The following is a 12,364-nucleotide window of genomic DNA, read 5'->3' on the forward strand; positions in this document are numbered from 1 at the left end:
CAACATTAGTAATATTGAAAGGTAAATGTCTATAATTTAATACAAGACTTATAACATTAATCAATAAACTCGTAATAATTTGGCTTATGACATAAAGCTTTAAACTTATACAATATTTCAAGTTAACATTTCAATATTAATGTAAATAAATCTCTAAAAAAAAAATAATAATAATCCTTGATTGCCTTGACAATCTAGTCAGAGTTGTAATGATAAAGAACATAAGTTAATGAATTTATTTTTTTATAACCATTAATGAAAAAAAATTACAAATCAAGTCATATATTATGAAAATAATCAAATGTTACTGTGTCTATCATACATGTAAAAATCAAAATAAAAGATTTTCTAAATCTAAAAAGAGTATGATGCAAAATCATGTGGACAGCTGAATGTGGGATAACTTCATCAGTATCCAAAATCCCTCATCCCAGAACCAGTATCAAAACCTCTAATTATGGTAGAAACTTACCAAATAGAAGTTCCGATACTGAATTTTGACAAGAACTTTTGGATGAAGATAAGATAATCCTCATTTAATGGTCTAGGTACTGAAACCTTCCTGTATTGCAGAACAAACCCTTATCAACCTAATGTTGTATCTCAACATATCCTCCTTTAACACATTTTAGAGTGACCTAGTCACTATCACTCAAAAGAAATTTCTAAAATCATTCCTATTCTCTATTTGCTTCTTCCCTCATTCACATGATAGAACATGAATGAGGATTCTCATCACTAAAAATTTGAAGAGGATCATTTGAGTATTTCACAGGGTGGCAAGGGGGGTCCTCGCGCCAATAACCATAGGCATTATCATACTGTGTATAGTACATTTCTGTATTTAACTTGATTTTTGAACTACCATACTCTTCTCTGTTGCCACCACCAGCACTATCAGATGCTTTGTTTTTAAGTTCAGCCTCCTCTTTTTTGCCACCTTCACCTCCATTTCTTTCACCACCAATAGCTTTAAATGTTTTGGATTTCATCTCTCTGTCATTGTCCACGTCTTCCCTATTTTTGATGCCACCATTTTTATCCTTGTCTGGCTCATTGATAGTAGCACTGCCTTTGTGTTTCTCATCAACACCAGCAATGCCATTGATTTTCTCATTGACTGTGCCAGTATCTTGGTATTTCTCACTGACAGCAGTGCCTTTGTCTTTCTTGTTGGTGACACCAGCATCTTTGTCATTCTTGTCAATGTTGCTGGCAAACTTCTCTTTCTTTTTGGTGGTGCCATTGCCTTTCTTGACAGGAACCATGACCTCGGTAGGAATCACTATCTCAACGTCCTTCTTGAGCTCAGTTTTGATGTAAGATCTGAGTTCTGTCAAGTCCGCCATGCCCTTTACTTTCACTAGATCCTTGACTACATCCATAGCCACAATGTCTAATCCTGTACATCAAAATTATTCTTAACTAATCTTGCAACTAATATCCCACTTGATACAATAATTTATTTAAACAATCTTTTGCAACATTAGAATAAGGTCGTCTTTGGTGTATCTCGTCTGCAATTTAAAATTCATATAGAATAAGTAATAAAGTTTCTTGTAGTTTCATATCTCACCCTTGATCTTCAAGTTCTTGCGAAGTTTCTGATTGCAAGAATTGCAGCACAGTTTGATCTTCAAAACAAATAACCTCTGAACCACAAATAAAAAAAAATATAATTAGTCTCGAAATCCTATCTAATTGAACAAGGTCTTGAAGTTAGCAAACTTAACCTAGCCTTGTTACTGTGACACACCATGATCATTAGGTGCAATTGTCCAAATACCTCACATTACTAGTCCAGTCGAATTTGGCCTTCATATCTATGGTACTCATAAGAAGCAAAAATTCCCCAAGAAAAGTAAACAAATAGGTGCTACGTGAGTTACTCTGCTAGCAGAGGCAGCAATGATAAAATTATACATTTTGCTGCATCGGCAAAGGTATAGTCTTTTTTCTGCTTAGCATAAGAGCTACAATATACTCTACACTTTCCAGAAAAGTAAATAAGACAATTAAGCGAACTCAAATTAATATGGAAGAATAACCGATAAAAGTAATCAAGAACAGGGAATACCAGATAATGGCTAACTTTACACATAAGTTTAGCAGGACGTAAGTTTTGTTACCTCTTCAGTTTTGTTGTTGGCTATATCATTCTTATGTACTGTCTTTATTCGCTTCTTCAATTTAGCTTCAGTACCCTTATTCTCATAACTATCACCTTCCATCTCAGCTGAAGGGAATTCAAGTTCTACTTTCTTCTTCGTTTCACGCTCAACCATCTCTTTAACTTTTAAGGGATCTACGTTTCCCATCACCTCTAGTCTGACAGAGTTACGATCACCCTTTACGCTTTTAACTCCTGCACCAGTCACACCATTTCTAAATTACTATAGGACTTCTAAAAGTATCTTAATGTGCACATTCAGCTAGTCAAGGGTAGGCATAAAACAGGACAAAGATAATCAAACACAGAATTCAAAAAGAAAAGAGATATCCAAGAGCTTATTTTACATCCATATACTATTAAATCCACAACTCATGTAGCATTCATACATGGGAATATCATCCTCAACTGTTATAAACAACACACCCTGTGGAAGAACTATTAAATTTCATCAATATATAGTATGGTCGTTGCAAATCTCAACATAGTAAATATTGGTAGACTAATGCCATAAGTCTAGATCAGCTGGGGTAAGACTTAGGCTCAATGAAAAAAGAAGTTTAGACTCAAGGAAACACAGAGAATGTGTGTTCATTACTGCTCTGGAACTTTAAGAAATAGAGCAGTTTTAGATAGCAGATCATTTTTATTCAAAAAGTCGAATCCCTTTAGGTAAGTGCCGCTTACCATTAATTTGTTTAACAAAATGCTCCAGTTCATTGACATAGCTATAGCTATTAACAATCAATATGAAATTGATTATTTGGTTGGCTCTCTTGTTGCCATTCGCCTTCTGGCCTTTACTTTTTTGGGCATCGTTCTGCAAAAATAAAAGAAACATAAATTATTTCTCCTTTTTCATAAAGTAACTATAAAAGGAGATAACACTGATTACTCCAAGAATTCTACAAAAAATTCAGACGTCAACTTGCCAGCAAGAAAAACTGATACTTTGTTTTCTCTATTATTAACTCAAATCTATTCACTTGTAGTTGCAAAGTGAAACAACAATCCAGATACAATATAATGAAAGTAGACAAAGGCAACCCAAATGGGTAATGTATTGGCAAGCAAGAGGCAAATTATAAGTAGATTGATAATTTCTGTAGTGGCCTCAATACACCTTTAAGTGGATTTGCATATGCTGACCCCATCATCCATATTCTTTAAAATGATAATATTTGAATACTTTTATCTTCATTGGCTAACAGAAATAGGAATTCCAACAAAACTAGAAATTTCTAAAAGTGGAAATCAGATGTGATTCAAACAAACAATAAACACAAAAAAAGACTAGCTGAAGTGTCCAGTAAGTGCTACTAAAAACAAGCAATCATAACTGAGAATTCAAAAATAAGCATGCTTTCTGTTATGAAAAACTATTTTTCCTAAACTTATATTTGAAAAAGAAATATGATTCACTTACCGGAGTTTATTTACAAAACCCACAGTTGACGTTAATCAGTTTCAGGAATTAAAATAAAGACCTATAATACCTGAAAACCTGTGGTTTTTTTATCTGGGTGCGCGTTGTTTGGATGATGAAAAAACAACCATGTAGTAGCAGATAAAAAAATAAAGAAGAAAGGGCAATAAATGATGGTTACCTGAGATGGGGTTTGGTTATTGACTGAGTTCAACGGCAAGTCAGCCACCTCTTGGGTGAGTCCGTTCAGGGCCGGCTCTTGCTGTTCTTGAGAGAATCCTTTGCAACGTAACACCATGATTACTGAAAAAAAAATTGAGAAAACATAAATCAATTGTAATTCCTCATGAGGTTTTAAAAGAAGCTGTGAATTTTAGTGTTAAAACCTGAAAAAGGCAAGTTCTTTTATTAGCAAATGTTGGTGGTGCTTGAAACAGAGTAGACTTTAAACAGAGACGACTTTTAAACAAAGAGAGTAGTGACTGGTGAGAGTCAGAAATTTCTGAGAAAGATGTATAGAGAGCTACTCCGCGTAAATTAAATGAAATTCCAACGCAGCGGCTACAAGCCTACACCGTCCAAGCAATCTTGCAATGCAAGTAATAACATTTTAAAAAATAATATCAAATATTAATTTCTGGGACTTTTGGTACGAGGTAATGGAAATATCATTTTATATTATTTGGTTATCATTTGGTTGTCAAGTAATATAAAATTTTGATAATTTTGTATTATCAATAGTTATTATTATTAGGACCTGTTTGGATCGGATTGAAATTTTTTAATGTGGATAATATTTGTTTAATTGAACAGATAACCGTGTTTGACATTTTTGTACAAAAACATTATGGAAAAATAAGATGATAAACAGTGTCAAAAAGGGGATAAATTGTTGGGAATAATATTTCCTGAGGAGGGGCTGTTATTAAAACATTACTCCGGTAATCATAATTTATGTCCAATCTTGCCCCTAAATAGTGGATTATGTGAACGAAAATATCCTTTGGATTATTAATAATTACAAAATAGCTAATTTGCACAAATAGACGTATTTGTCCTTAGTTTTTTTATTTTTCGGATGAAATTACCCTGCTTTTTATCATTTTTTTAAGAAATGCCACGAAGATTGGTGTATCCATATTATCCTCAGATATTTGCATATTGTGACCAATATGCCCTTGAACTTCATTAAAACTACAGTATAAAAGAAAAAATATTTCAAAATCGCACAAACAGGCACGATTTCCTTCTCTGCGCTAAAACTCGTTCACCACCGTTGGAGTCTTCTTCTTGTCGATCCCGTTCGCCAGTTCGTCAGTCTGATCGCTATTTCCGGTAAGTCCTTTGCCCTCTTTCCTTTGTATGTTGCGTGATTTGTTTGGATTGCAACCCTAAACCCTAACTTGTCCATTTTCCCTCTATCGTTGGTCCACCATCTCCGCCGCAGCAACGTCGAGTCTTCGTCGCCCTCTATTTGCTCCCGACAACATTCCAATCACAGTTATCGGTAAGTTCGTCACCTCCTTATGGTGTAGGAAGATTATTAAATTGAGAGGGTTGGTTTGTTTCACTTTAAAAGGGGTAATATTGTCATGGAATAACCGATTTGATGCTAAAATTACATGAAAATAGTTTGAAATGGCAGTAGGGTTTAGGGTTTAATGTCGTGATTTGTTGCGTTTGAGTTAGGGTTCCTTTGTTTTTTCTATTTAAGGTTTGGTTGTGTGTGTTCTTTTTTATGTGTGTTAGGGCTGAAATCGTGTTTATGAACTACATTTTTGGTTACTGTTATGGTTGCAACGTGATTTGTTTGGATTGCAATTTCAAACCCTAACTTCTCTATTTTGCCTCTGTCGTTGGTCCAACATCTATGCCGCAGCAACCTCTGCACTTCATAGCCATTTGTTTGCTCACAACAGCATTCCAATTGCGGTTTTTGGTTAGTTCCTCGCCTCTTTATGCTGTAAAAAGATTATTAAATTGAGAAGGTTGGTCTGTGTCACTTTACAGAGGGTAATATTATCGTGGAATAACCAATTTGATGTTGAAATGACATGAAAATAATTCGAAATGGCAATAGGTTCGTGGTTTAATGTCGTGCTTTGTTGCGTTGCATTTAGGGTTGCTTTGTTTTTGTATTTTATGTTTGGCTGGGTGTGTTCTGTTTTATGTGTGTTAAGGCTAAAATTGTGTGTATGGACTGCATTTTGGGTTACTGTTATGGTTGCAATGGTGGCTGGAATTTCATGTGTTTATGGTTGCATTTTTTGTTGATCTGTGCATGTAATGGCGGTTAAAATACTATGTATATATGGTCAATTGACTTGGCAAGGTAATTGAAATGCTGAAATTGATTTATTGTTGGAATTCTGTGTGCATTCGGTAAGTATTTGAATAACATTGTGGTTGGAGCTTTGGCAAGTCTAGGTTACTTGTGCTTTGGGTGATAGTGCCTTTCTTTGGATTGTTTTAGGAGACATCTACATAGATTTTTGGTTGCACGGTTGGGGTGGGTTTAGTATGGTGAGATGATGGTGTTAGTTGGTATAAATTTATGGGCATTCGGCATGTGAGTGTGGCCATGTTTCCAAACTGGAATAAGTTATTATTGTTATTATTAGAAATGATGTTTTTAGTCGACATAAATTTATGGGTATTTGGCATGTGCTCGTGGCTATGTTTTAAATTTTGAATAACTTATTATTCTTATTGGTTAAGCTTAGGGTTTTTGATGTTAACGTCGTAATCTGAAAATAGATTTTGGTGTCATCAACCTTTGTGAAACTAGAAAGATATCTTCCAACCTCTTCCGACTTCCCATAAAGTAACTAAGCTGAATATTGAAAGCCAAAAATCTTGAATATTATCAGCTAACAAATTAAGAAACTCAATGAAAACAAATATACAACCATACAGTATAAATGCTCCTTCAACTGATGATAACCATATAGTAAAGTCGGCCCCACATGCAGTACTTTTCACTTCAGACACAAGACAATGAATAGGAGATGCCTCAATTTCTACAAACAAATAAATCAGTATAAAGATTATAAATCCATTCACATTCTCCTTTGAAGTGCAACCCAATGATGTGATAACAAAAGGTAATGCACTCCTTAGTTAAAAATATGTTTGTGATGAAACATTGTACACAACAAACTTCACAAAACTGAACTCATCATTTCTTGCTGAACCTGAACCCAATTGCCCATGTTTATTCCAACCAAAGGCTAAGGAATGACCATCTTCAGTAACCACCATAGTATGGCTCCTCCCTGCTCCAGCCTTTGTGATTGTGTACCTTCAGTACAAACAATAATAAGGATCAGATGTTAGCCCTAGAATATTCAAACATTCGCTGACTTAAAAATTTTATTGATTAACAATTAATAGAAAATTGCCAATTTTGCGATACAACAAGATAAAAACAGAAAAATCATTATTGTTGACTGTATCTTGAATAAATCAAAGTTGTCTTTCCCGAAACCATAAAGCTAAGAGGAAGCTACTAGCTCAGATGTTACACTCCCATGCAAGAAAGATGTCAATTATTTCTTCATTCTATGATCAGTGGGGACACAAATTGTAATCATTAACCAAAAAGTTGACTTAAAGATAGGAACAACCTAGCCCATGCTTAACAAAGGCGTATAATTAAGGAGGTTTCTCAACTTTACTAGATTAAAGCTATACAAACAAAACTGACTAAGTTAAGAAAGCAGCAACTTACTTTGAAAGCTCAGAAACAATAGTAGGCCTATCACGCTGAATTTTATCCCCATGACCCGATTGACCCTTCTGTATAGATAAAGCTAAGTTTCATCAATAGATATGAACAACACTAAGTATTGAAACATATACATAAGAAAACAATACAAAGGTGAGTTTAATAATGCCGTGCCTCGTTTCATTCCCACGTGTAGCAATGCCCTTCAACATCTAACGCCACACAATGACACAATACTACAACACCATTTACACAAAAATAAAATTAAAACTCAATTCACAATAAAAACTATCAGCAATAAGTAAACAAACTATCTAATAGATAATGGCATAAATAAAATGGACCTTCCAACCTCTTCCAACTTCCCATCAACCTTTGTGAAACAAATGAAAGAGTATCAGGTTGAAATGTACATACTATTGAGCATGCAAATCAGATTGAAATATTTATTGTCCACAACACAAAAATTAACAATAATCAATAAATTTAGTCCTAAAACGAAACTTGTAGTACAATAACCTTAAGAAAGCACAATAATATAACACCAATTGAATTGCTAAAGAAGACAGTTTTGAGGGATTGATGTGAAATTTTTGTGATGTTTATGTTAGTTTGTGTGATGGATGAAAATTTTTTATGTGTGGGATGTTGAGAATTGTATGAGTGTTTGAGGAGAATTTTGTTTGGTGGTAAGATTATTAAATTGTGATGTTTATGTTGTTTAGGGTTTGATTTCTTTCATATACAATTGCTTGTTATGGGTTTAAGGACTTGTACATGCTTGATTGACTTTACTATGCTTTGATCCATGAATTATGTGAAACATCTATGGCTTGTTTAATAGTAAGGCAGAAGATGCACTTGGTTGCCCTTTTAGTCTTCCATTTGGACATGTTGGAAACCATGTACACCATGCTCGTCCTTCTTGGATTGGCTAATGCACTTAATATATGGGGTAGACGTAGGGCTGCTATATCATATGCCAGTGAGTCTGCGTCTAGGTTTAAGGTTAGGCCGTTCAATTTACAGACCATGCTTTTCCAAAGTGATGAGTTATGTTTTGAGAGCTGTAGGATGAATAGGGCTCTATTTCACAAATTATGTAATTTACTCACTATACATGGCAACTTAAAATCAACCCGTCATTCATCCGTAGAAGAATTAGTTGGGACCTTTCTTTACATCCTTGCCCATAACCAAAAGACTAGAGTAATGAAATGTCAAATGCGTAGATCCACTGAGACGGTAAGCCACAATTTTCACTTAGTCCTGAACGTTGTGTTAAGGTTGCATACCCTGCTGTTTAAAAAACCAGAGGCCATTCCTGAGAACTCAACCGATGACCGGTGGAAATGGTTCAAGGTATAGTCTAATCATTAAGTTTAGGATACACATGTAGTTCAATGGCTTATTAAAATCAGACTTAGTGTTTTCTCTAAAATATTTTTGTTGTTATGTGTTAGAACTGTTTGGGAGCCTTAGATGGAACATACATAAAGGTTCACGTGCCAGCTGACGATATACCTAAGTACCGGTCAAGGAAAAGTGAAATCGCAACTAATGTCCTTAGTGTATGCACACCTGACATGCAGTTTATATATGTCCTCCTTGGGTGGGAAGTTTCCGCTACAAATGGTAGAGTTCTTAGGGATGCCATTACTAGGAGAAATTGATTAAAGGTCCCCCAAGGTAATATAACAAAATAAATTGTATTTTTAATGTTAGGGTCTACCATAATAGTGCACTTAGTAATTGTTATTGACTTGAAATTGTTTATTTTAGGGCAATACTATTTATGTGATGCTGGATACACTAATGGGGAATGGTTTTTGGCCCCTTATCGAGGACAAAAATATCATTTGAGTGAATGGCGGCAAGGTCACCAACTGGCATCACCGTAAGAATTTTTCAACATGAAACACTCTCAAGCAACAAATTGTATTGAGCGATGTTTCGGCATCCTGAAAGCTCAATGGAGAATATTGAAGGACACATCTTACTACCCCATCAAAACTCAATGTAGAATCATTACTATATGTTGTCTTTTGCACAATTTCATAAGGTATGAGTTGCCCATTGACCCGGTTGAAGCTGAGCTGCAGAAAGAGGTGAACGATGAAGGGCAAGAGGATGACGATGGAGAATTGATCAAGCACGTTGAGCCTAGTGCCGCGTGGACTGCATTTAGAGACAATTTGGCGGCTGAAATGTTCAATACTTGGATGGCTGCGCGGAATGAATGATTGTGCTTGTGTTTAGTTTATGTGTAGTGTTGTGACTTTTTAAATTTCTGTCTTTTCTTATTTGCCATGTATGAATGAACCCAAACAAAAATGCTTTGTTTGTGGACTTGTACTTTGACTTACATTTGTCGTAATGTGGATGGTTGAATGTTAATTGATCCCGTTCATGTATTATTCTTGTTGATTCACTTAAAATTATGAATATCGCTCATATCAGTAGCTTGGGCACTGTGTATAAACGAAGTTGTAACCTGATTTTTTTTTCCAATATCACTAATCTGCCTTTTTTTTTTTTTTTTTTTTTTGCTTCAGCAATATGGAGAGGTTAGCTTCGCGGTCCCATGAGTCCAACAGGAGCATTAGCATGCATGACAACCCTATGCCTACGAAAAAGGGCAGAAAGGGAAAGGCAAAGGCAAAGGCTAAGGGAAGTAAGCGACAATGGACAAAAAATGAGGACGTTATGTTGGTGGAGTGTCTGCTGGAGTTGAAAGAGCAGCCACTTTGGAGAACTGAGCGGGGGTTCAAATACGATTACTTAGCTGAGGTAAAAAAGATGATGTAGGAAAAGCTTCCTCATTGCGGTCTGAAAGCACAACCGCACATCGACTTGAGGGTCAAGATGTTGAAGAGGCAATATAATGCAATCAACGAGATGCTTGAGAAAGGTAACAGCTTCGGGTGGAATGATGAGGAGAAATGCATTACATGTACCAAGGATGTCTTTGATGACTGGGTCCAGGTAAGTATGCTTGTGTTGGTTTATTTGTGTACATTTATTTTCTGAACTTCACGCTTATATGTACTCATACAAATGTAATATATCTTATGATGATTAACTTTTTTGTAGAGTCATCCTTTTGCAAGAGCACTGTGACACAAATTGTGGATGCACTATGATTCCTTTGTCTCCATCTACAGCAAAGATAGGGCCAATGGAGCCGGTGCGGAGACAACTGCTGATGCTGTTGAAGATTTGGATAATGACACTATTGACAACAATGATGAACAGATGGATGTCGATGTCGACGGGCACACCAGTGCCCGAAAAAAGATGATGTGGCTGATTCTACTTGTCAGGCGACCGTTGCTAGTCAAAGCAGAGTTGTGGTCAGCAGTAAGAGGAGGAAAAAATAGGGTAGAAAAGCAACAAACTGGCATGCTACATTAGGCAGGTTTTAGACTACCTTCGTTGGGACTCGAGCTAAGTTGAAGGGTATTGCTGACTACTTCAAGAAAGAGACCCAAGAGAAAGACTGTAAAAGGCAAGTGTATTTGATCATTTTTCAATTGGATGGATTCACAGTCATTGAGATGATGACAGCCACCACCGAGATTTGCAAGGAACCTCACAAGATAGATATCTTGTTTGAGTTACCAATGCACGTGTAGAGAGATTTTGTGAAGATGCAGCTTGGAGCAAGTAATGAATATCGACCAACGTTTGATTTCTAGTGAAGTCTTGTAATGAGGTTTTTTTTGTGCACAGGGTTATTAGTATGCTGACACAGTGGTTGTATTCCCGTATTTGTATTTTGCCTATATTCTAACTGTATACAGGATGATGTCTTTTGTTATGTTTTTGTCAAAACCATGTCTGTCTAGTAATTAAATCGTAATGCTCTATGTGTGCAGTTAGTACGAGAAGGTATGGATCACTAATATGGAATGTAAAAAATTCTTAACTTTGGTAGTTATGTACAAAAGGATGTCTACATGTCTGTGCGTTTAATGTTTGTTGTCTTAGCTTAGTGAATATGGCATTTTGATTTACTTATGGAAACTGACATTTAGGTCACCAGGAAAGTACGATCAAGGTATACTGGCATTTATAAAGTGTCAGTTCTATACTTTTTGTTTTCTTTCCCTCTTTGATGTACTTTGTTTTGTGGGTTGGTGTGCAGGAATGATGGGAGGACCACCACGTTGCCCAGTAGTGATGACGGAAAGCGCAAAAGTTCGTGAACAATGTAAAGAGAGCCACACAGTTTGTACAGATAGCAATGTGAAAGGTATTACGATTGGATAGTTATGGAGTCAATTTGTTGTATGGTTGGGAATAATGCTTATTAACGTAGCTCATAATTGATTGATGTGCAGATGTAAGCGGGACCAGTCATTTAGTACATGAAGAAAATCAGGAGATTCCTTTAGCCTTAAAGGGCAGCAAATGCAAAGGTACCAACCTTGTAACTCATAAAACAACTAATGCTTTCATTTATGAAAGATGTTTGGAATTGTTTGCTAATGTAAATGAATGATGAACATATGGAGGTTCCATAAATCAACGAAGGTCAAGTAGGCGATTGGCAAACAGAAATGGAGGGGGGATGTTGAGTAGTAGTATGTTTGACCTCCACATGGGGTATGAAACTGTTTTACAATTTACATGCTTCACGCCATATTTACATAATATGTTAACCTCATATGATTGACTGCATATTTCTGATCTGTAGGACCTTATGGAGGAGTTTTAAAGGAGACAACTTGCACAATTTCATCACCTTGGATTGCATTTGGTTTTTTATGTACACAGAAGAAGTGTACAAAGGGAACGTACTGAAGTGGATTGATGAATTGAACATATTCTCAAGGAAATATGTGCCCATTCCTATAGTCCTCTGGTGAGTTTTTTGATATTGTGGCTGTAGGCATTTGTTTTATACTTGCCAAACGCAAACATGGGTTGATTTCGGTTGGTTAAGGGTTGACATTGATAATATGCATAAATTATGCTGACAGGGGTCATTGGAGTTTACTGATTTTGTGCAACTTTGGTGGAGATGTAAACTTGGAAA

At 35.8% G+C, this 12,364-nt stretch overlaps 1 protein-coding gene across 3 annotated transcripts; it reads right to left on the reverse strand.

Moving 5' to 3' along the window:
* Positions 1 to 256: 256 nt before the first annotated feature.
* On the reverse strand, positions 257 to 4,038 carry LOC116123981 (heavy metal-associated isoprenylated plant protein 3-like). Of its 3 annotated transcripts, none has more exons than XM_031409698.1 (6): positions 3,991 to 4,038; positions 3,778 to 3,906; positions 2,858 to 2,990; positions 2,130 to 2,365; positions 1,577 to 1,652; positions 257 to 1,402 (listed from the first exon to the last, which is right to left on the reverse strand). In XM_031409698.1, the coding sequence occupies exons 2-6, from the start codon at positions 3,892 to 3,894 to the stop codon at positions 705 to 707; spliced, it is 1,260 nt and encodes a 419-aa protein (XP_031265558.1). In that variant the 5' UTR covers positions 3,895 to 3,906; positions 3,991 to 4,038; the 3' UTR covers positions 257 to 704. The 3 variants fall into 3 exon arrangements, with proteins under 3 accessions (XP_031265558.1, XP_031265560.1, XP_031265557.1); XM_031409700.1 differs by lacking the exon at positions 3,991 to 4,038 and having other exon boundaries at positions 257 to 755; positions 798 to 1,402; positions 3,778 to 3,976; XM_031409697.1 differs by lacking the exon at positions 3,991 to 4,038 and having other exon boundaries at positions 3,778 to 3,976.
* Positions 4,039 to 12,364: the final 8,326 nt, after the last annotated feature.

The sequence above is a fragment of the Pistacia vera genome, unplaced genomic scaffold (genome assembly GCF_008641045.1).
Source record: "Pistacia vera cultivar Batoury unplaced genomic scaffold, PisVer_v2 Contig1468, whole genome shotgun sequence".
NCBI lineage: Eukaryota > Viridiplantae > Streptophyta > Magnoliopsida > Sapindales > Anacardiaceae > Pistacia > Pistacia vera.